This window comes from Enhydra lutris, unplaced genomic scaffold (genome assembly GCF_002288905.1).
Source record: "Enhydra lutris kenyoni isolate GAN:26980312 unplaced genomic scaffold, ASM228890v2 scaffoldscaffold4, whole genome shotgun sequence".
In the NCBI taxonomy this organism is placed as follows: Eukaryota; Metazoa; Chordata; class Mammalia; order Carnivora; family Mustelidae; genus Enhydra; species Enhydra lutris.
In genome coordinates, this window is record NW_019154088.1 from 60422952 (window position 1) to 60445377 (window position 22426).

Below are 22426 nucleotides of genomic sequence, written 5' to 3' on the forward strand. Positions count from 1 at the left end.
CTGGAGTCTAAAAAATTGTGTATTCCTAAGACACAGTATTAGTGGTGAACAAGCCCAGCTCATTAGATCTTTAAAAAGTGATGAAAAGTGTGCATCTGAGTATTGGATAGAGAATCTATTTTTCAGTAGTAGGTTAAGGAAAGCAGTAAGTCCATCTTCTTGACTTGGAGTTGTACTTCAGGCAGTGTGTCTAAACTTATAATAAAGAGGAAAAACTCCTGAACCCGATAGCTACTTTGATGACATGAAAAGTTAAGAGAATGGATCCTGTGAATTCCATTAAGATTTTGAAGATTCCCAGGTGTATTTTCCTTTACTGGATTTACACTGGGTTTCAGGCGCGTGCTGGGGTCTCTGGAGTCAGGCACACTGGGCTCCGGCCACAGCTCCTCCAACTTACTGGCTGTGAAACCTAGATTATGTTACTGTACGCTTCCATGCCTCAGTTTCCTCATCTGTAAAATAGGGATATCCTCACAGGATTGTTGGAAAGATGAAATAATGTGTGGAGAGGACTTAGCATGGCACTTGACAGTACTTAGTAAGCGCTGAGGGATGGAAACCACCTGTAATGTTTTCCCCATGCATACATGGGTGGTAAGTGTATCCCACAGACGGATGTTTTCCAGGGACTTGGACCATCCTGCTGTGATTCTCATCCACACTACCACACCTAGTGTGGAGTGCAGGTTCAACTCAGCCTCACCCCCTTTGGGCACTGCAGCTGCCTTCCCATTGACTGGCATCGTAGTAATAAATATTCTCCACAGGCCTGCTTAGTGGGACCATTAGTGGTTCTTTGTTTGCTTCTGCCCAAGAAATAGGAAAGAAGATGCAACCTGAGGTAAGTTCTTAGTCTGAGAAGAAACTTCACTTTGAAGGAAATGGCTTTCCCTAGGCAAGACAGGAAAGGAAGTGAGGTTTCCTGAATGAACCTGGGGAAATAAATACTCATAAAAAAAAATTAAGGATATCTCATTATTCTTTATTCAGTAGCTTACATTGTTTTAAAAACAGAAAAGAAAAAAGGAATCATCTAGAAGTCCAAGAAGCTAGGTTGTCCATTCATGTCCTGGCTCAGCTGCTTTCAGAAATACTTGTGTGTGTGTTTCGCACACTATGAGATGGAAGAGCTATGATTTGGGGAGAGTGCTAGCAAAAGAACTATATAAACTGGTGAAGACAACAGTTTGCTGTAACCAGGGACTTTATAAGGAAAATACCTAATTCTACCTCCTTACATTGAGAGTGTTGCTAGAATTCTCTCTCCGCCATCTTATCTCCACCTCCTTACATCAGCACTCAGGGGACATTCTGGCATCCTCCCCAGTTGAGGTCAGCTTGGACTGGGACAGGTTTCAGTAGAGCTGGGAGACGTCTAAGAATGGTTGCTGGATGTCTCTCCCACAAGAAGCCTCCAAAAATCAGTTTCTCAGTTATGTTATGCTCATTCTTTTACCAGGGAGACAAGTGCCTGCCCCTGCTTCCTGCCACCCCCAGCCCAGCCACACTGAGCATGCTCCCTGTTTAAGCAGCCAGCAGGGGCACTATGGTGAGATCTGCCATCACCAGAGCTGAATAGCGGGAGAGATGTGCTGATAGGCAACCCACTGCTGAGACCAACACAGCTGGACCATGGGGCTCCTCATTAGCAAAACCCTATGCGTCTTCCAGATTCACATCTGTCTTTCCAACTTTGGCTGACATAAGTAATGTGCTCACCTTGTAGAAGATTGCCTGCCACCTTATCTCAGGAGTAGGAGAAACAGGACAGAACCCCCTTTCCCATCATCTCAGTATTATTCTCCATTCATATCCTCTTTCCTTTCTTTTTAAAAAGATTTTATTTTTAGGGAATCTCTATACCCAACATGGGGCTTGAACTTAACCTCCCTGAGATCAAGAGTTGTATGCTCTACCTACTGAGCCAGCCAGGTGCCCCTATCCATCTTCCTTTCTATCTCTAATAAGTAGAGAAAGGGGGGAAGAGAGTCTGAAATGACAAGGGAAGAGGGGAGAAGGCAAGTTCTCAGAGACACATGAATTTTGGGGTTGGGGACTAAAGGAAACAATCCTGATGGTAAGTCAAGTTAACACAAAAGGACCCACAGTACACTTTAGGTTGTCCTTGGTGTCCTGGCCACCACCTTCAGGACTGTATTAGCTTGGGCTTCCGTCACAAAGTACCACATACTGGGTGGCTTAAACAAAGTTTATTTTCTTACCATTCTCAAGGCTAGAAGTCCAAGGTCAAGGTATTTCTTAGACCTTTGTCCTTCCACGTGGCCATCTTCCTATTCGTGTTCTATGCCTTTCTGTGTCCTATTCCCCTCTTCTTGCAAAGACATCAGTCACATTGGATTAGGGCCCAAACTTAAGACCTCATTTTACCTTGATTACCTCTTTAAAATAAATAAAATAGATAAAAATAGTCACATTCTGAGTCTTTAAATGTTAGGACTTCAATGTATGAATTGGGGGGGCAGTGGGAAGACACACAATTCAAACCATGATAAAGAACAAATCCAAGAGCCTCATCAGATATTTCCTGTGCACAGAGTTTTTAGGAATGATTTCATTATCTTGGAATAGGAAGTAAAAGTTCATCCTTTCCTGTGGCTTCCTAACAGGTGGTCTAGACTGTCGATGAGAGGATTTCGAGGTGGGAAAACCTCAGGAGATTCTTTCCTTTATGAGACTAGAGTGGAGAAGACATAACTAGTGACCACCGACCAGGCAAAGTATGTCATATCAGACTTTTACTGTCAAAGTTATGTTTGGGGGTTGGGGTGGGGTCAAGATATAACCTGCAGTTAGGAATCTATGTAGGAATAAAGTCATTCAGTATATATATGAGTTAAGGTAATGTTAAATACTGTAACAGATAAAGCCTTCAATCGCAGGCACTCACATATAAAGACTTCCTTCTCATGTAAAGTGTGTTGTGCTGCTAGGTGGTGGGAATGGGGGTGACTCTGTGCTACAAAGTCACTTAGGCACCCAGTGTGGCAGAGGCTCTGCTGTCTTCAATAAGAACTCTCACTGTGGGATTCAATTTAAAAGCAAGACATGCTCTTTATAAGATCTGCCTTGCAGGAAGGATGGAGGAAAGTGCCTGCCAAGCAAGGATTGGGAAATATCACCCTCCAGTCCCTCACACTTCCAAGGTTACAGGCTTTCTTTTCCTAGCTATATCCCTGAGACTTCCTCTAAGACTGCCTCGTACACAGCAGGGGAGGAGGGGGGTCCACGATACTCTATAGGGAAGAGGAAAGTTTGGGACACTCAATGGGGGAAGGGGAGAGTTGACTTTGTAGTCTTAAATTAGCAAACTTTGGGGCACCTGGGTGGCTCAGTCAGTTGAGCATCTGCCTGTTCAGCTCAGGTCCTGATCCTGGGGCCATGGGATTGAGTCCCACATCGGGCTCCTTGCTCAGCAGAGACCTTGTTTCTTTCTCTCCCTCTGCTGCTCCCCCTGCTTGTGTGGTTCCCTCTCTCTCTGTCAAATAAATAAATAAAATCTTTAAAAAAAGTTAGCAAACTTCAAAAAATCTATTTAAAAGGAGTAGTAATAATACACATTTGAAGGAGGTCACAATATTTGCCTGGAAAATCATTTGGAATCTCTGAAACGGATTATGGCCATTTGTCCAGCGGAAGAAAACACTAATGATCTCTTTGTTACTTGAGATTTTGAACTTTTAGAACATGGGGCAACAAGTTCTTTTTTTTTTTTTTTAAGATTTTATTTTTTTATTTGACAGAGATCACAAGTAGGCAGAGAGGCAGGCAGAGAGAGAGGAGGAAGCAGGCTCCCCACTGAGCAGAGAGCCCATGCGATGCAGGGCTCGATCCCAGGACCCTGGGATCATGACCCAAGCCAAAGGCAGAAACAAGTTCTTTTGAATATGGAGAGTTGCCTTGGGAACTGACATCCTATGGTGGGGAGGGGAAGAGAGGAAATAGAGGCTCAAGTAGGTTTTGAAGGGCCAGGCCTGGATGTGGTAGATACCACTTTTGCCTGTGGTCCACTGGTCAGAACTCAGTCACCAAGCCCTGCCTAAATGCAAGGGGGACTACTGGGCAGCCGGTGCCCCGCTGTGACTCCCTGCTATGGACGGGGAGCAGAACTCTGGTAGACAGCCAGCATTTCTGCCGCGAAGTAAGGTTCCTGGCAGCCCCCCACCCTGACCTATGTATCAGCATCACTGTGGTGCTTTCAAAAACGCATGGGTTTTTGAACCGCATACCCAGGGCTGGGTCTGCGGCCCTGAGCATTCTGACTCAGTGGGCCTGGGATGGTGCCTGGGAGAAACTGTACTTTCAAGGGCACAGCCTGGGTTGAGAGTCACTGGTATGCTCAGGAGTTTATACCCCTGAGACTATTTCTTAGCAGTTTTTAAAATTATTTCTTAGCCTTCTCATGGTGAACAGTGCTCTTTAATTGGCTTCAATTTTGTATCTCCTGGTAAAATAGTTCTTGCCATGATCAAAGGAGGCTAAGAGTCAATACTTTTGTCCAGGTGTTCAGTAATAGAGTATCTGGAATGATGACTAGTATAAATTGGATTAATTTTATATCAATATGTGACACAATAAAATAATGCAGGTATGTGTAATTGATGATTTATAGATTTCTGAGAAGCGCAGTTGTTCCCTATGCCATAAAATCATTGTATTCTGAAAACTCTTCTTTGAATGATTTGAAACTTTTTATATTTCCTTTTGTGTGCTACAGGAAAAAAGAATAAAAAATAAAATTTGACAATTTCTGAATTCTAATGTAGTCATCTAAAAATTATTACCAGAGAATATTTAGCCTATTGAAAATATTCCTAAACAGGGGCGCCTGGGGGTGCTATCAGTGGAGCATCGACTCTTGGTTTCAGCTCAGGTCGTGATCTCAGGGTCATGGGAATAAGCCCTGTGTCTGCTTAAGATTCTCTCTCTCTCCCCATCTCTCTTTGTCCCTCCCCCACCCCTACTCTCTCCGTGGAATAAATAAATCTTTTAAAAAAGGTATTGCTGAACACAAATATTACATATTAAGGTGCTATCCTCATTAAACAGATTAAAATTAACTACTCCTTTCCTGTTCTCCCACTGCATTTTGTATATATATTGTCTTATTTTGCATATAGGTATTTAAATATTTTATTTTATATTTACTTAAATATATTTATTTGTTTTGTATGTATACAGTGTCTGTTTTTATTAGCTAGGGAGCTCCTGACAGGTAAGGCCAGTATTATCTCATTGTCTTTATCTTCTACGGTGTGTTATATAAGAAACGAGTACTCAGAATGTGTATTACAATGATTGGAAATCACTCACATCATTTAACCTACTCAATGCATGTTATGTGCCAGAGAATAAGCAATGAGTGGTACAAAAATCTCTGCCCTGAGAGCTTGCATTTTGGTAAGTAAAATAAATACATTAAATGTAAGGTCTGTTAGCTGGTTAAAAGTGCTATAGAGAAAAGTAAAGACAGCATGTTGGTACAAGACGGTGGCATTTCAGCCTCCTATGGGGAGTTAAGGAAAGGCCTGAAAGGAAAGGAATTTAAGTTAAGCTAAAGACTTGAGTCAAGACTGCAAGAAGTGGTGGACAAACCTTGTCTATACTTGGGGGAAGAGCATCGCAAGGAAGGGGTAGGGAGCTTAAGCACTCTGGGGCCGGCATGAGGCCAGTGCAGGGGGAACAGAGTGAGCAAGCAGGAAAGTACGAGGAGTAAAGGCCACGTCAACCGGGCCTGCTAGGCTATGGTTCAGGACCTTGATTTTAGTTCTAAGTGACATGAGAAGGCTTTGAGCAAAAGGGTAACTTTGCTTATACTGAAAAGGTTCATTCTGGCTTTTGAGTTTGTATTTGGCTGCAGAGGGGCAAGAGCAGAAACAAAGAAAACAGTTAAGAGATGGATGTGGACATACTGTTGGAGATGCCTGTTAGACATGTAAATGGAAATACTAACAAGATATTAGATATGAACTCAGAGCTCAGGAGAGAGATCCAGGCTGGAGATATAAATGAGGGAGTTTTCAACCCAATGGTGGTAATTAAAACATCGAGACTAATTGAGCTCACAGGTGATGAGTGTAGACAGAGCTCCGGGGTGCTCCAAAGTTAAGGTGTCAAGAAGATGAAGTAGCAAAGGCTAGTGCTGGACACTACAGGAAAATACTTCTATGAGAAGGGAACTGCAAATAACAAATATTGCTAGGAAGTCAAGCAGGAAGACGTGAGGACTGAGAGCTGGCCCTTGGATTTAGCAACATGGAGTTTAACATGGACTTGACAAGAGCTGATGGGGAAGCCATCAGATGGGAATGGGGTCAAGGTACTTGGAGGAGAGGAACTGGAGACACTGGTAGGGAGGAAATGAGTCATGGGAAGGTGCTTAAGGAGGGTGGAATCAAGAGGGTAAAAACATCTTTTTTCCCCCCCAAGAATGGAGAAGTAGCCTGTTTGAGGGTGATGGGCATAGTCAAGTACAGGGATAATGTACTTGATGTTTTAAGAGGGACAAGGGAGAATTGTTGGAGTAACATCCTCGGGTAAGGCATGAGGGGAGGGGGAGGGGCTGGCCGCAGTAAGAGCTGGGCATTCATTCTGTCCTGAGGAGGAGGGACAGGGAGGACAGAATAGGAGGCCACAGATGTTAGTAGAGGAGTAAATGTGGGGAGGAAATTAATTATCTAGCAGGATAATAACGAGTTCTTTCCATTTTACAATCTTTGCAAGATGTGTATTATATACTTTCAGAAGATATTAAAAGAAACAATTCATGCCGACATATGGGTTTCTGTGAGTAATGCAGTGAGAGCAGTTTTAAAGCCTACTCTACAAGCTTACTCTAGAGTCAGGAGCGACCTCTAGTGCTTCATTTAGGTCATTAATTTTTTTTCTTGTTTTCTTGCTCTTGAATGTACAAAATAGTACTATCCACATTTTATATTATTTTTAAAGAAACGATTACAATTCACAGCTCAGTTTAGAAAAATACCAGGCATTTGAGTAAAATAAATCCAAACCATCTGCAGTCCAAGCTGGAGTTGCTATTATCATTATTTTCTCCTGTAAGTATATCATTCTTTGCCAGACTGCCAATACATATGTTCATTCTGCTTCTTGAACCAGTGGTTTTATCAAACCCAGAGGAAGGACAACTGGTGGGTCACTGCTGATCCAAGACAGAGCAATTCTCTCAATGCTACACAAAGTACAAACTCCTCATATTTTTCATTCCTTGTTTCCCTTGATCTATGTTTGTCACTGGGTTTCCTCTGCCTGGGATGTCCCCTCACCCTGCATTAATTCATTTTCTTAGGTGAGTCTTTCCTGATCTTCCAGACTACCATAAATGTCCCCTATTATATAATCTTACAATGGCCTATGCGTCTGCCATTCCCCCCAACTGTAATGAAAGAGTCGATTTTGTAATGATTGTTTAATGTCTGTTTGTTCTGGTAAATCATGAGCCATGTAAGGGTTAAAGGCCGTGTCTGGCGTTTTCACCGCCGTCTCCTCAGCACTTAGCTCAGTGCCCAGCACACAGTGAGGACTCAATAAATACCTAAATATGGTATCATGCGGGAGACTCTTGCCATGCCCCTTTCAGATCCCACTGCAGAAGAGACTGCATTTCAGAAGTGGATTTCTAGCTCTTGAATGCAATTTGCAATTGCTTTAGGTGCACCTGTAACAGACAGAACAACGTGTTAAAAAACTATTCCAGTTACTCTTTCAGTAGCTCAATTTAAATTTCTAGCCGGCAAAGCAACTCTTTACAAAGAAGGCTGAATCCTCAGATGTGACTCAGAACTTATCAGACCATTCTTTTTCCCCAAAACGGAAGCAAGGGAAAGACAATAAGATGCAAATAGAGAGGGAAGTACAGTGCAGCCATATCCATGACCTTAATCCACACAGTGTCACTTATTCTCAGATTTAGAAACATTCTGCCACCTACAGGACTTAACTCAGCAGCAGGACCACTAAAATGGACATGGTGATAGTGTTTACCTGCCGTTAGGGCACCCCAGCCTCATCTTTAGATTCTTTCTGAGAACTTCTACTTAACACCGGAGACGGGTATGAGTGGAATGATTGGTTGTGAAATACCACACCACAGTTCCTTGGATTCAAGACACGTGACTTGGAATTGCAAGGGAACACAGTAAAATACTCTTGAGCCGGAAGTTGTCCGAGTCTACCTGGAAAGACTGTATTACGGTATCTTCTGCCCCTCTGCCCCAATTCTTGGTGTTATAATTTTGATGTAGTCCTTTCAGGGCCCTGGAAGAGATTCTCTTCTATTCATTGACCAAAGGCAGGATTTTTCTAAAATCATAACTTTTTAACATTTTTATGTAGGCATATATAATGATTAACCCTACTCAATAGGAATTTTGTTTATTCTTAACACCTTCTGATTAAATCATCAGAATTAATACACATACATACCTATATCTGTGGCAATGTTTTCTCAAACTCCGTGTTCCTTCCTCTTCTGGAGCTCTTCCCCATATGGTTTGTGTGGATGGCTCCCTGTCATCCTTTGGGTCTCAGAGAGGCCTAAGAGAGGCTTAACCTGACCACCCAATCTACTTAGTCCACTCTTCCTTTCCTCTCTTTTGTAGACCCTGTTATTTTCCCACACCATTTATCGCCAAGTCCTCATATATTTATTGTGTCCATTCATCAATTTTGTCTATAGCACTAGTCTGTGAGGTTCCCAAGGACAGGGACCTTGTTTGTTTTGTTCACTTTTGTATTCCTAGAGCCTAATTTCTTTGACGTATAATAGGTGCTCCCTAAACAACTGCTGAATAAACGAATATTTCCTTTGTCGTTTCACTTATACTTGTTCCTTCTACTGCACTTTAGTTCCTGCTATTGCATTGTACCTCCCTGGGGGACAGGAGACAACTACAATGCTCCTTCCCTCCATCATGGAGTACCAAGAAGGCAATTCCCTTGTTGAGAAGCCGAAGGCTTCTCCTGGGCGGCTGTCACGCACCCAAAGGTGCACAGTAATTGTATTAGTGATAGCCAGTCTGAGTCAGGAGAGCTGTCAAAAATGTTTTTACAGTTCCACTCACGGTTCTTGGGCACCCAAAACTGCGAACTACTGCCATTACAATTAGGTGACTATTAGCACGGCGTTGAAGTGTGCGCGCGTGCGTTAATTAGCATAACGAACGGAGGCGTCCTACACCGTCTCTCTAAAATGAAATCCAGATGGATAGACACATCCTTCCTTCCTTCCTTGCGCGCCAGGAAGCTGAGCCTCCTGCAGCAACTCCTCTGCCCAATGGGGGGCGGCAGCATCCTAGTAACTCGCTGCCTGAAGATGTGTAGGTGGGTGGAGAGAGATTCGCGTTCAAAGTCTTTTTGACGCTACCCGCTCTCCGTAGCTCCTTAGCCCGCTTGAGTTTCAATGCGCGTTGTTGTTTGACGAAGGGAGTCCTATACACCGCCTGCTGCTCTCCTGATCATGGCTTCTCCGAGTTCCTTCACCTACTATTGCCCTCCATCTTCCTCCCCTGTCTGGTCAGAGCCGCTGTACAGTCTGAGGCCCGAGCACGCGCGGGAGCGGTTGCAGGACGACTCGGTGGAAACAGTCACGTCCATAGAACAGGTGAGGCGGCCAGACTGAGCGAGGCGCCCACGCGGGGACTTCTGGGAGCGGGAGTCCCTTCCGCGGGGCCGTAGGCGTGTGGGACTCACCGTGGAACTACTACTCCCACAGTGCACCGCGGTGCCTCCTCTCTGGGACGCTCTGGGCTTCCAGGCTTGGTTCTGTTGAGGAATGGAGCGTTTGTGGGGCCAGGTTGGGGAGGAGTCGTTATCAGGGTTGGTTGGGAGGGGAGGATAGTACCTGGGTCCTCTCTGGCTAAGGAAGCGGGGAGAATCGTGTTCTGTACCTGGTGGACTAAAGCAGCTCGGGCGGGTCAGACAGCCCGTTTCATTCGGCCGGGACATCGGGAGGTTTTCAGATGTATACTGCACTTTCCTCACCTGCTCGCAGTTTTGGGACATAGAGGGGACGAGAAGCGGCCAGAGTGTGGTCATGCCATTCCAGGGTCTGTTTAATTTCTGACCTACACGGCTAGGTGTAGGGCCTGCCTTGTGGATGGGCATTTTAATAGTCATTCAATCGAGTGCCAGCAGAGTATTGGACACAATGTTAAACGCTGGAAATACAAAGAAATAAAAGTTTCTGACCAAGAGCATGGCACAGCCTGGTTGAGAAAAACAGTACTGTCTGGAAAGCGCTACAATAAAATCATACATTTTTAGACGATTTACCATTCATTCACTGAGGCCTCCAACCTGTCACTTTGAAAAGTGCTTGAGGAATGAGTAGTGAACTCTTGTTTTTCTTTTCATTTTCCATTTGGAATTGTTCCCAAGTTATTGTGGAAATGTTTGCCCATCTGTCACTAGAAGTGGTTGAGATGATTCATTTTAGTACTAACAAGTAAGCATCAGGCTTTAGTACTAACAAATAAAATAAGATCTCTTAGTAAGATCAGTTCCCAGGCTTAACCTCAGAGAAACCTTCTTTGACTTTCATACCTGAACTTGGAAGCCTGCGTTTAGGCAAAATTAGTAATGGTAGTTATCATATTTTATATTTGTGACTGTGAATATAATTATAAATTCATAACAAAAAACAAGGACTTGAGTACACAGTTACACACGTAGTAGCCAAAAGCATATTATAACTGGAGATTTATGCTACATGGGGTTTAACCCTTACCTTTTGAATCTAGCTCCCCAGCTTAGTTAGCCTACCAGTGTGTCTTTCTACAGAAGTTTTTGGTAAAAGATTGCAAAGAAGTCTCCCATCAATGAAAAACCTACAGGATCTTTGCTGTATTCCTAAGTGACAGACTGTAGAGTTTACTCAGGTCAAGCCTTTTCCTTTTCATGTGGTATAAGACTATTGGGTCACTTTTTATGTAATTAACTGACCCAGCAGATAAGGATATGAACAGAACACTGGTGGAGAAAAGGGAGTCAGAAGCTGGTCTGTTAATTTAGAGAATAGGACGGAGACTTCCATGGTTAAAGGAGCAAGTCAAAAACAGGAACATTATCAGAAGTTTTACTGATCTGCTCTTTTTCCTCTAGTACTTTTTTTTTTTTTTTAGCTGAGTGTCCCTGCTTAGTTCCTGCCAGGAAATACTGGCACTTTTATTTTAAATGTCAAGGCATAATAAGTGATGCAAAAATGGATGGAACACGATTCTGGGCTGCCAGAGGGTTAGCCAAGGCCAAGGCTGGGTGCTGTTATAGGGTGTGTTTCAAATTTAGGCCTAACTATGTGATAGATAGTAGAGCATCTTGTTTGTCATTTCCATGTCATTCTTCCAGTTCACATTTTAAAAGTCTGGGATAAACCATTCCAGAGAGTAGGAAGATGATGTAGTATCTCATTCAAATGGTTACATCAGTGGCAACACTACTAATCTTAGTATCCATTTACTGAGCCCCAGTTCTGTGCTAAATGCTCTCCATACATTGGGTCACTCAATCCTTTTCCATTTCACAGATGAGAAAACAGGCTTAGGTACTAGGTGGGTAGGTTAATGATGATATATACTCGTAAGAAGTACCAGCCTTGTCCAGGGGAGTTGTCTACAGAAGACACTGGTTATTCTTTTTGTTCTGTCCGTTTGTTTATAGGGATTTACTGGCAGGGTTTAATTTTGTGCCATTGCCAATAAGAACAAATGCTTATCTCCTGTTCCTTGTCTGATTATCAGGAGACTGTATTTATTTGCTAAGCAACAATTTGATAATAGGAATGAAACCTATAAACAGTGTAAGGAGCCCTTAGCTAGGGATTCTTCTGTTCTATTCATTCACGTTTTTATTTGTTCAACACATACTTGAGTGTCTTCTATGTGCTGGGCTCTGTTCAAGACACTGGACATAAGGCAGTAAACAAAAGAGGCCAAGTTGGTGCCTTTATGAAACTTTTGTTCTAGGCCCAGGAGGCAGTCAACAAAAAAGGGGAAAAAAACTACGTTATCTTATCTATCTATCTAAATCTCCATCTGGCTATCTGTCTGATTTTAATAAGAAGTGCTGTGGAAAAAAAGAAACAGGATAAGAGAGATGAAGTATGCCAGGAATGGGTGGGGGAGGAGCAGGAAAGGTTTTTATATCAGGTGGTAAGGGAGACCATCTGATGATGTGCCTGCCACTTGAGCTGAGACCTGAAGTAAGTAAGGGAACAAGCCGTGCGTGTGTCTGGGGAAGAAGCATTTCGGGCAGAGAAAGCAGCAAGTATAAAGGCCCTGAGGCCCCCCTAGTGCCTGATGAGTGAGTAGAGTAAGTGGTCACTGTGAGGGCAGAGGTTAGTAAACGGGAGAATAGGACATGAGGTCGGATCACGTAGGGCCTTATCAACCATTGTAAGTATACCTTCAGTTACCCTGACCGAGATGGGGAGCCATTTGGCTGGATAGCTTTTTGTCACCTCCCCAGATCCACTTTATCCTTTTCCACCCTGCTCTGCAGTTGTGCCCCTAGAGGTGGACCCACACTGACATGCTCCCTTGCCCTATGGCCTCTGGGTGTATTTGGCCATGGGGTGTACTGATAGGGAGTGAGGGAGACGGAGGCTGAGATTAGCGCATTAACTCCTTTCCTGACAGATTGTGTGGTCTGGAGGCGGTCTCTAGACTTGAGGTCAGGACTCTTCTTCGCAGGCACCTTTCATTGGAGCTCTCAGGCACCCTCTCCGTTCCTTCTCTTCACAATTTTTCAGGCCTAGGTGGAGATTGGGTACCCCCTGTGTTGCCTGCCCTAGGGCACTGCACTCTCTCTTGTGGTTTCCCTACACCTGCCCACACTTTTGTAACTGGTTCTCTTTTTTTAAAAATTAATTAATTAATTAAAAAAATAAACATCTAATGTATTATTAGCCCCAGGGGTACAGGTCTGTGAATCACCAGGTTTATACACTTCACAGCACTCACCCTAGCACATACCCTCCCCAATGTCCATAACCCCACCACCCTCTCCCTGCCTCCCTCCCCACCAGCAACCCTTAGTTTGTTTTGTGAGATTAAGAGTCTCTTATGGTTTGTGTAACTAGTTCTTTGATAAACTCTCCTCAAATCACCCACTTCAGATGTGCTATCTCTTTCCTGCCAGGAATCAGACTGATCCACAATTTGAGAGTTTCAGCCCAATCTGACTAGCATTTTCACAGGCCCATGTCGGTCACTGTTGGGATTGTGAGGAGGTGAGGAAGGGTGCAGGGGGACCCGCTAGGAGGCTGTTGCAGTACTCCAGGTGACGGATGATGGCAGCTTAGCTCAGGCTGTGGTGGTGGAGATACTGAGCAGTGGTCAGGTTCTAGGTATTTGTAAAGATTTCTGCCTGGACAAGCTGTTTCCCGAACGGCTTGGTGCTTGGAGAAGCTTTTACAACTCTAGAAAACAAGATGTGGTTGTCTTCCTTTTTTGCGCTATCTGCATTTCCCCTTTTGCAAATGCTCTGTGATTCAGGCCTGTGAGTTAATACCAGCACAGTCTCAGAGGTAGTAGGTTTGCCAAAAACTGTTGCTTACAGAAGGTACGACTCCTGTTTTTCTTTTAGTTTGTCCTTAGAAACATGGGCAAAAGTATCCTCCACTTGAAGCGGCATGAGGTCATTAGACAGCATTCAGTTAAATGACAATCAGTCGTGAGGAGTATCTGGAAGGATTAGCAGTCTTAGTTCCCGCCCTCAAAATTCTTTTCTCTTAGAGAGAAAAAAGAATATGCCAGAGGCAACCACAGAAGGATTTACAAAAGCGTGTAAGTAAGTGCTACATTATGATTGCATTGCGCAAGGGTTTGGGGGAGTGGAAGCCATATGTTGTGGGCTGAGGTGGTCAGGACAACTTCATGGAGAATGTTGGCTTATAAAGGATGGAATTGGTGGGTAGCCATTCCAGTCAGAGGAGCTGTTAGGGACGAAGACTCCACCATACCGGGCATGGAGGGGGCTGGTTGGCTATGGTAGGAAATTAGGTCAGCTGGGTGGGTGAAGCCAGTGGGGTTGGGGGTGGGTGGTGGAGAGGGATGGAGACAGGCTGGGGAGCTGGCTTCAAAAGTTGAGCGTTGTGCCATTGCAGCTCCTGACGGAGGGAACATCAGGGGTCCAGGAATGAATCCTGGACACCTTCTGTTGACTTATTTCAAGTTATAATCTCTGAAAGATTATTAAATGTAGGTGAAACAAGTCACTAAATACGATCAAACTTACTAGTTTTTTGCTCTTCCGATGGAAGAGACCAGAGCTCTGCTTGGTCACACAGTCAGCAGGCTAGCTATGGTGAATTGGTTTTGCTTTATTGAAATTCAGCATGTATCATGTTGCTCAACTCTAAGATAATTCCAGATATCAAATTTCCCCCAGTTTTCCTATTTAAAGTTCAAAAAAATGTTTTTTGGTCAACTTGAAAATATACATACTTTTAAATGTGTAAACAAATCAAATGCCTACCTACAAAATTTAGATTTTATATCTACGTACATGTACCTTTCTAGAATCACACACTTTGTAAAATCACACTAATTTAGAAATATTGTTTTTCCTCTTTATTTATAAAAAAATTTTCTCCAAAATCTTCACATACATCTTTGACCTTAGTATTTTTATCTTGCTGGAACCACATTTTGGGTCCACCAATGTATTTCTCAAGACCACATTTTTGTTTTTTTGAGATAAATCCCTTTTGAATATGGTTAAGCATATTCTATCCCAAGTTACAGGTACCTACTTGTGTAACATTAGGACCCTTTTACAACGTGTCCAGTTGGTGTGTATCTGTGATCACCACAACTTTAACGTGTTCAGTTGGTATCTGTGATCACCACAACTTAACTACTATTTATTTACTTTTTAAAATGATCTTTAAAAGGATTTACAGTGGCAATTTAACATGTAGAAGTGTGAGTTCATATCCTCAGGAATAATTGCTAAATCTGTGCTTAATTTGTCATCTTTCCTGATACCATCAGCTTACCTCTATCAGCAACCAAAACAAACTGACTGAGGTTATTTTAGACTGATAATGTCAACTCCAACTGGTATTTTGTATTTAAAATAAAGGACCGAAAGAACCCCCTATATGCAGATGTACATTGTAAGGATTGCTTATAAAGTGATTTGTTTTTCCTGAGGATTTTTTTTTTAAATCCTTGCCTTATATTTAATCTACTAATGATTCTTTTCCTGGATCTTCAGCATTAACCTGAGTGTCAGGCAGCAAATCCACTTTCTGGAAGGGTCCTCCTCTGGGAGGGAGGGGGAGATGTTGGAAGAAGGGACGTGATAGTTCGTGATATAAAAGTTGGTGTGTCATTAGATCGGCCTTATTTATTTATTTGCTTTTAAAGGTTTACTTACTTGACAGAGAGAGACAGTGTGAGAGGGAACACAAGCAGGGGGAGTGGGAGAGGGAGAAGCAGGCTTCCCGCTGAGCAGGGAGCCTGATGCAGGGCTCCATCCCAGAACTCTGGGATCATGACCGGAGCCGAAGGCAGATACTTAACAACTGAGCCACCCAGATGCCCCTAGATTGGCTTTATTTTATTTAATTAATTAATTTATTTTTAAAAGATTTTATTTATTTATTTGAGACACACACACACACACACAGAGGGAACAGAAGGAGGGGAAGCAGGAGAGGGAGAAGCAGGCTTCCTGCTGAGCAGGGAGCCCAATGCGGGGCTCAATCACAGGACCCTGGGATCATGACTTGAGCCAAAGGCAGATGCTTAACGACTGAGCCACGCAGGCGCTCCTAGATTGGCTTTAGATAGAAGCTGTGGAAGAAAAAGTACCAAATGCATGAGTTGCTTTTTACCATTTACCAGAATGGAAATTATTCTGTGCTTCTGACTGGCCTTATTCTGTCTGGCATTAGTTTGGGGCTCCTGACAGTTATCAAGCTAAGTTCTTTAGGACACAAAACAGGCTTGTAGACATTTATAGCTTCTGGGGCCATAGTTCTTAGGTATAAAATAAGCAGATGTGACAGAAGGTGAACACTCAATTCTTTAGATTCTGAGGATCCCATTCTATTATTATTAATTTATTATTTTTCTGTTAGTTAAGCCTTTACCTCATGTGCACATTAACGGAAATCAAACCAACTGAGGAGATGGAAATGTGGACACCAGTAGGAACCAAAGAACTAGGGACTGGGGAAAAGACTAAACCAGCTGACCTCAAAGAAGGGGGACCATGGACTGATTCCAAACAAATGGAGAATTGCAACTGCCACCACTAGTTCCCAGCATGGAATCTGAAGACAGAACCGAGGGCTGGGGTTTAGAAGTTACTGCAGATTGGCTAATACAAGGCCCCGTGTGCATCACCAGCAATTTCCTGTCTGGATTAAACTGGCAGTCCAGACTGTGGACTGGCAATGGGGAAGGGATTCCAGTGTGAAATTGCAGGTTCAACCAAGGGCTAAGGACTGGGGGTGGACCAACCAGTAACCCTAGACTGGAAAGCTAGTCAGATGGGGAGCTCCACCGAGAGCTCGCCGGCAGCTCTCAGAAATGGCAAGAAAGACCGTGAACTCAGAAGGGTTTGCAGGGCACCAGACCTGTTTCTTGCTGTCTCCAGATGCCACCACGAGTTTGCTTTGGATCCCAGTGCTGCCACCGAATCTGTTAAAAGTCCAAAATTCAACTGAATAAATTGGCAGATCTAATTGGCTTTATTAACCAATTCATTATTCGGGCAGCATCCCATCTAGCAAGTAGAAAGGAACTCCAAAGGGCTACAGAAAGGGAAAGGTTTTTTAAAGGCACACAGAAGGGGCACCTGGGTGGCTCAGTGGGTTAAAGCCTCTGCCTTCGGCTCAGGTCATGATCCCAGGGGATCGAGCCCCACATCTGGCTCCCTGCTCCTCGGGGAGCCTGCTTCCTCCTCTCTCTGTCTCTGCCTGCCTCTCTGCCTACTTGTGATCTCTGTCTGTCAAATAAATAAATCAAATCTTTAAAAAAAAAATAAAGGCCCACAGAAGAAAATATTTATTTTGGGTGAGGTCCCCCTTCCCTTGGTAACATCCATAGAGAGGGCCCATGAGACAGGTTACCTTATTGGCACTGACCAGAAAATTCTTGACTGGTTAAGATTACATTTCTGGGGTTGGGGGGCACCTGGGTGGCTCAGTGGGTTAAGCCTCTGCCTTCGGCTCAGGTTATGATCAGGGTCCTGGGATCGAGTCCCAAATCCGGCTCTCTGCTCAGTGGGGAGCCTGCTTCCTCCTCTCTCTCTCTCTCTCTCTCTCTGCCTGCATCTCTGCCTACTTGTGATCTCTCTCTGTCAAATAAATAAATAAATTCTAAAAAAAAAAATTACATTTCTGGGGGAGATTGAAAGTGCAATTAGGTTAGGTATTAAGCCCTAGTTCAGTGACCTAGCATAAGTGACTTTATTTTGGGCCTGCAGTTCTCCTTTTAACATGGTTGTTGATTTTTTTTAATCCCTTCTCCTCTTGATGGACACTTGAGCTATTTCTAGATTTTGGATATTTGGATATTATTTTGGAGCTTTGGATATTAACGGCTATAAATGCTACACTCTCACAGAAGTCTTCTTATGAGCATGTGTTTTCATTTCTGTTGAGCGAAGACCTAAAAGCGGAATTGTTGGATCATAGGGTGGGTGTATGCTGAGTTTTATAAGAAACTACTATCCTTTGGCAGAGTGGTTGTAAATTTTATACCCTCACTTGAATTATATAACAAGAGTTCTGGTTGCTCTACAGCCTCGCCAACATTTGGTGTTGTTGGTTTTTTCAACTTTAGTCACTCTGCGGGTGGTTGTGGGTGGTATTGTTAAGGAAAAAGCTATTTGTGACACTTGTAAAAGGAAGTCTCTATTCAAGACTTTATTACCACAGTGACTTTTGCTTAGGGGAGAGAGATTGGGCTCAACTCTGAATATGACAAGGGAAAGTGGGGATTTATAGCCAAGGAGCAAGGTGGAGGGATTGCTGGATGGAAACTTTGTAAAAGGAAGGGTCAGGCGAAAGAAGGAATTCTGGCTAAGCCAATTTCGCGGGCTTCTTCCTAAAGGCAGGCAGCGTGAGCAGACATCACTGAGGGAAGATGGAGGATGAGGAACCGGGTCAGATACTGATGAGGATAATCAGACATTAAGGTTGGGGGATTCTGGCCAAACCAGTTTGGTAGGATTCTTGCTAAAATTTGGCGATGCAGACATGGCCACAGAAGTATAAAAGTCACGGTTTAGTTGGGATATGGATGCACTGTATGTGTATCTGCAAATGTATTTGACTTTTCAGAAATCTTTCTTATGCCTAGATACAGTAGTCATGGTGAAATTTGGGTATTAAGTTTTTTGTTTTGTTTTGATTCTTAATAATTCCCTCCCAACATTTTATTATAAAAAATTTCAAATATACCGAAAAATTGACAGCACCTGTTTACCGTCTACCTAACCTTTGTCCTTCATATAAACGGTTAAGGGATAAATTTTAAAAGAGGATAAAATCATACAAATATAAAATGAACACATCAAAGATCTAACTCATGGAATTGATAGGATGTGATAACCAGTTCAGAAGAGAACTCAATGTGCCACACATTCACAGGCACATAAGGAATGCTGAGGTGAAATTACAAAGGCATAGCAAAACTGGTTCAGTATACATTCCATGATCATTAATTGCATTTTACCAGATACCATATGCATATCTATGGGTAGAAATATTTGCATAACTATCAGTTTTCTACAAATTAACTTCTACATCTATGGAGTGTGAAACAGCCTAGTTAAGGACAAAAGAGATAAGCCAATGGATCATCTAGCCAGGACACGATTTTGTGTGTGTGTGTGTGTGTGTGTGTGTGTGTGTGTACACACACATGTGTATATATGTATATGCCAATATTTTTTCCTGAATCTGATAAGATAATAAAACATGCATTTCTAAAGAATATTTTTCTACATAAGGAAAATAACATCACACCAAGAAAATTTTTAAAAAATTCTATAATATCATCTAATATCCCATTTAAAATTTTTAAATTTCCCCTATTGTCCCAGGAATTTCTCTCTTTGTGTGTGTGTGTGTTTTGAACTAGCCTCTTGTTACTTTTTTTTTCTCCCAGGCTATTTAAGAACTTTGAAGAGCTAATCCCTTGGGACTAAGTCTTCTAGTGACTAATCCCGGTGGCCTTTCTTATAACATTTCATATAGCACTGTTTCTGAAACAGATCTGATGCTTTCGGCTGTCATCCTTCTCCCAAAAGAGTCATGTCACTTTCATTAACATGGTCATGAGCTGTGTGCCTGTGCCCAAGGGAAATGAACCTATGGAACCTTTGCTATATATACAAAAGAAAATTACCTGTTGTTATGGGGCTGTTAATCAGCCTTTGTATTGTACCTGGTTGGTGACTGCCTTGCCTATTGGCATTCTCATGGGAGAGATTGACTAGAATATAATAGTCTGTTCCTTTGGGATGGAAAGGAAGCATGGAAGTCCAAGATAAAATGAGAGCTCAGGGAGAGTGGGCATGGTTTAGAATCCCTATGCAGTATTGAAGCTGATTTTTTAAAAAAGAATTCTGATTTGAGAGCTATATAGTGTTCAGAGTTTTCATGACTGAGGTAACTTTGTTTTTTTCATGCTTAATGTCAGTTCTCTTACATTTAAAGTGAGAATTTGGGGGCACCTGGGTGGCTCAGTGGGTTAAGCTTCTACCTTTGGCTCAGATCATGATCTCAGGGTCCTGGGATTGAGCCCTGCATCGGGTTCTCTGTTCATCGGGGAGCCTGCTTCCCCCTCTCTCCCTGCCTGCCTCTCTGCCTGCTTGTGGTCTCTCTCTCTCTGTCAAATGGATGGATAAAATCTTTAAAAAAAAAAAAAAAAAGTAAAGTGAGAATTTTTAAAAAGGAATTTAGTTATAGATCTTGCCTATGGATATTAAGCAGTTGTTATGACTGCCTCCCTTAATTCTATCAAGGTTAAATTTCCAAATCTATTAATGTATTAGAGGTCCCCAAGACCACCTCTAGTTGATTCACTACAGGGATTCAGAGAACTCAGCAAGGTTGTACTCATATTTATGATTTATTACAGCAAGAGGCTACAAAGCAAAATCAGCCAGTGAAGGACTCATAGTGTCGTCTGGAGGAAACCAGACAAAAACTTCCAAGGATCCTCTCCCAGTGGAGTCACATAGGATGTACCTAATTTCTCAGACGTCAGATTGTGATTACCCATGCAAAGTGTTGCCTACCAGAGAAGCTTCTCAGAGGCTTCTCAGAGGATCATGGTTCTTACTGGGGGTTGGTCACATATGCACCTTCTGTCTGTCTTAAAATTACAGATTCCCAGAAAAGAGTAGCTGTTGAGCATAAATAAGGTTTAGGCAGTTTCAGCACAGTGAGCCATGCATCAGTTCTTGGGATGGTGGGGACCCTCCCACGTTCAGGTTTCTGTATATCAGCCAAGGGTCAACTGTTCAAGCTGGGCTTTCTAAGAATGGCAGGCTCATACCTGTTATGGTAACTCCTTTGTACACAACTAACTTTCTTCCTTTCCTTCTGCTCCACAAATCGGAGCAAAGAATGCTTGCATCTTCTCGGTAACAAATTTACTCAGATTTTATATAACACTTGGCAGGCCATATGGGGAGAAGGGAAGGCAAAAAAGGATATTGCATGTATTGGAGATGACTTTGATTTTCTCCTCGCCAGATGAGTTCTTTTTAATTTCTATATTAATCCATTACTATGTGTCAAAAAAAATTTGCAGGCTTCTTGCTAAGTATTATTTTTAAAGTTGTACTCTAGAAACCATACTGTGTGCTCTAAGGTGATCTTTTTCTAAAATATACCAGTTCCTAAAGACAACACTTAGAAAGGGAGTAAAAAATTTTTTAAAGGGTTCACTCATCCATTTTGAAAGAGAGAGTGAGAGTGGGGGTCGGGTGCAGAGGGAAAGAATCTCAAGTAGATTCTTTGCTGAGTGGCGAGGGGGCCCGATGCCATGACCCTGAAACATGGGCCTGATCCCATGATGACCCTGAGATCACGACCTGAGCCAAAACCAAGAGTTGGTCGCTCAACCAACTGAGCCACCCAGGTGCCCCATAGAATGGGAGTAAATTTTTGTAAATCATGTATTTGATAAGGGACTCGTATCTAGAGTATATAAGAAGTTATTACAATTCAATGATAAAAAGGCAGCCCAATTTAAAAAAAGACGTATCTGAATAGATATTTCTCTAAGGAAGATATACAAATTGCCAATAAGCCCATAGAAAGATGCTCAACATCATTAGCCATGACGGAATTGCAATCAAAACTGCAATGAAATAATTGCTTTGCACCCACTAGGATGGATATAATCAAAACCACAGAGAGTAACATGTGTTGGTGAGGTTGTGAAGAAATTAGAACGCTCATACGTTGCTGGTGAGAATATAAAATGCTATGACTGCTTTGGAAAACAATCTGATAGTCCCTTAAAGAGTCAACATAGAGTGACCATATGGTCTAGCAATTCCACTTCCAGGTACTTACTTATACCTAAGCAGAAATGAAAACACATATCCATTTGAAAACTTACACAAGAATGTTCCTAGCGACTTTATTCATTAATAGCCCCCAAATGAGAACAACCCAAATGCCCATCAATGGATGAATAATAGATTAAAAAAATGCGATATATCCGCAAGATGGAATATTACTTGGCAATAAAATAAATGAAGTAATGGTTCAGGCCCCAACATAGATGAAGCTTGAAAACATTATGCTGAGTGAAAGAAGATAGTCACGAAGGACCGTATGTTGTGTGGTTACATTTATAGGAAATATCCAGAATAGGCAAATCATAAAGATAGAAAGTTGATGAATAGTTGACAGGGGCTGGGGAAGATGAAGGGTTGGGGGTGACTTCTGAGGGGTGCAGGATTTCTTTTGGGGGTAGTGGAAATATCCTAAAATTGATTGTGGTAATGGAGGCACAACTCTGTGAATGTACTAAAAACCATTGAATCATACACTTTAAATGGGTGAGTTGAATGGTGCGTGAATGATATCTCAATGAAGCTATTAGAAACATATACCAGTTCTTAAGAGAAAATAAAGGGAATTGTTATTTGGCCATTTTTATGAACAGCTGGCCTATAATACTCAGGTATTTATTAGAATTCATAACTTAAATTTTCAGACCGTTGAATCTGTTACTAACTGCTTTGGAATATCTCTTGTTCATTCTGCAGAAGAGTGATTAGGAGCTCCGAAGAGAAATGACACAGTGTTGGGAATATTTTAAGTACTTTCTGCCTTCTGTCTGTCAGGTATCCTAGTTTAGCAGGAAAACTCTGTTTTCCTCAGCTAGTTCTTGGCTGCTTTTGT

General features: G+C 42.5%; 1 protein-coding gene across 1 annotated transcript in view; it reads left to right on the forward strand.

The window, feature by feature from the left end:
* The first annotated feature begins 9441 nt into the window (after positions 1-9441).
* LOC111158098 (farnesyltransferase, CAAX box, beta) overlaps positions 9442-22426 on the forward strand; it is a 65590-nt gene continuing 52605 nt past the window's right edge. The window contains 1 exon segment of the mRNA XM_022519944.1: positions 9442-9643. Coding sequence (XP_022375652.1) covers positions 9500-9643 — 144 coding nt within the window. The 5' untranslated portion in view covers positions 9442-9499.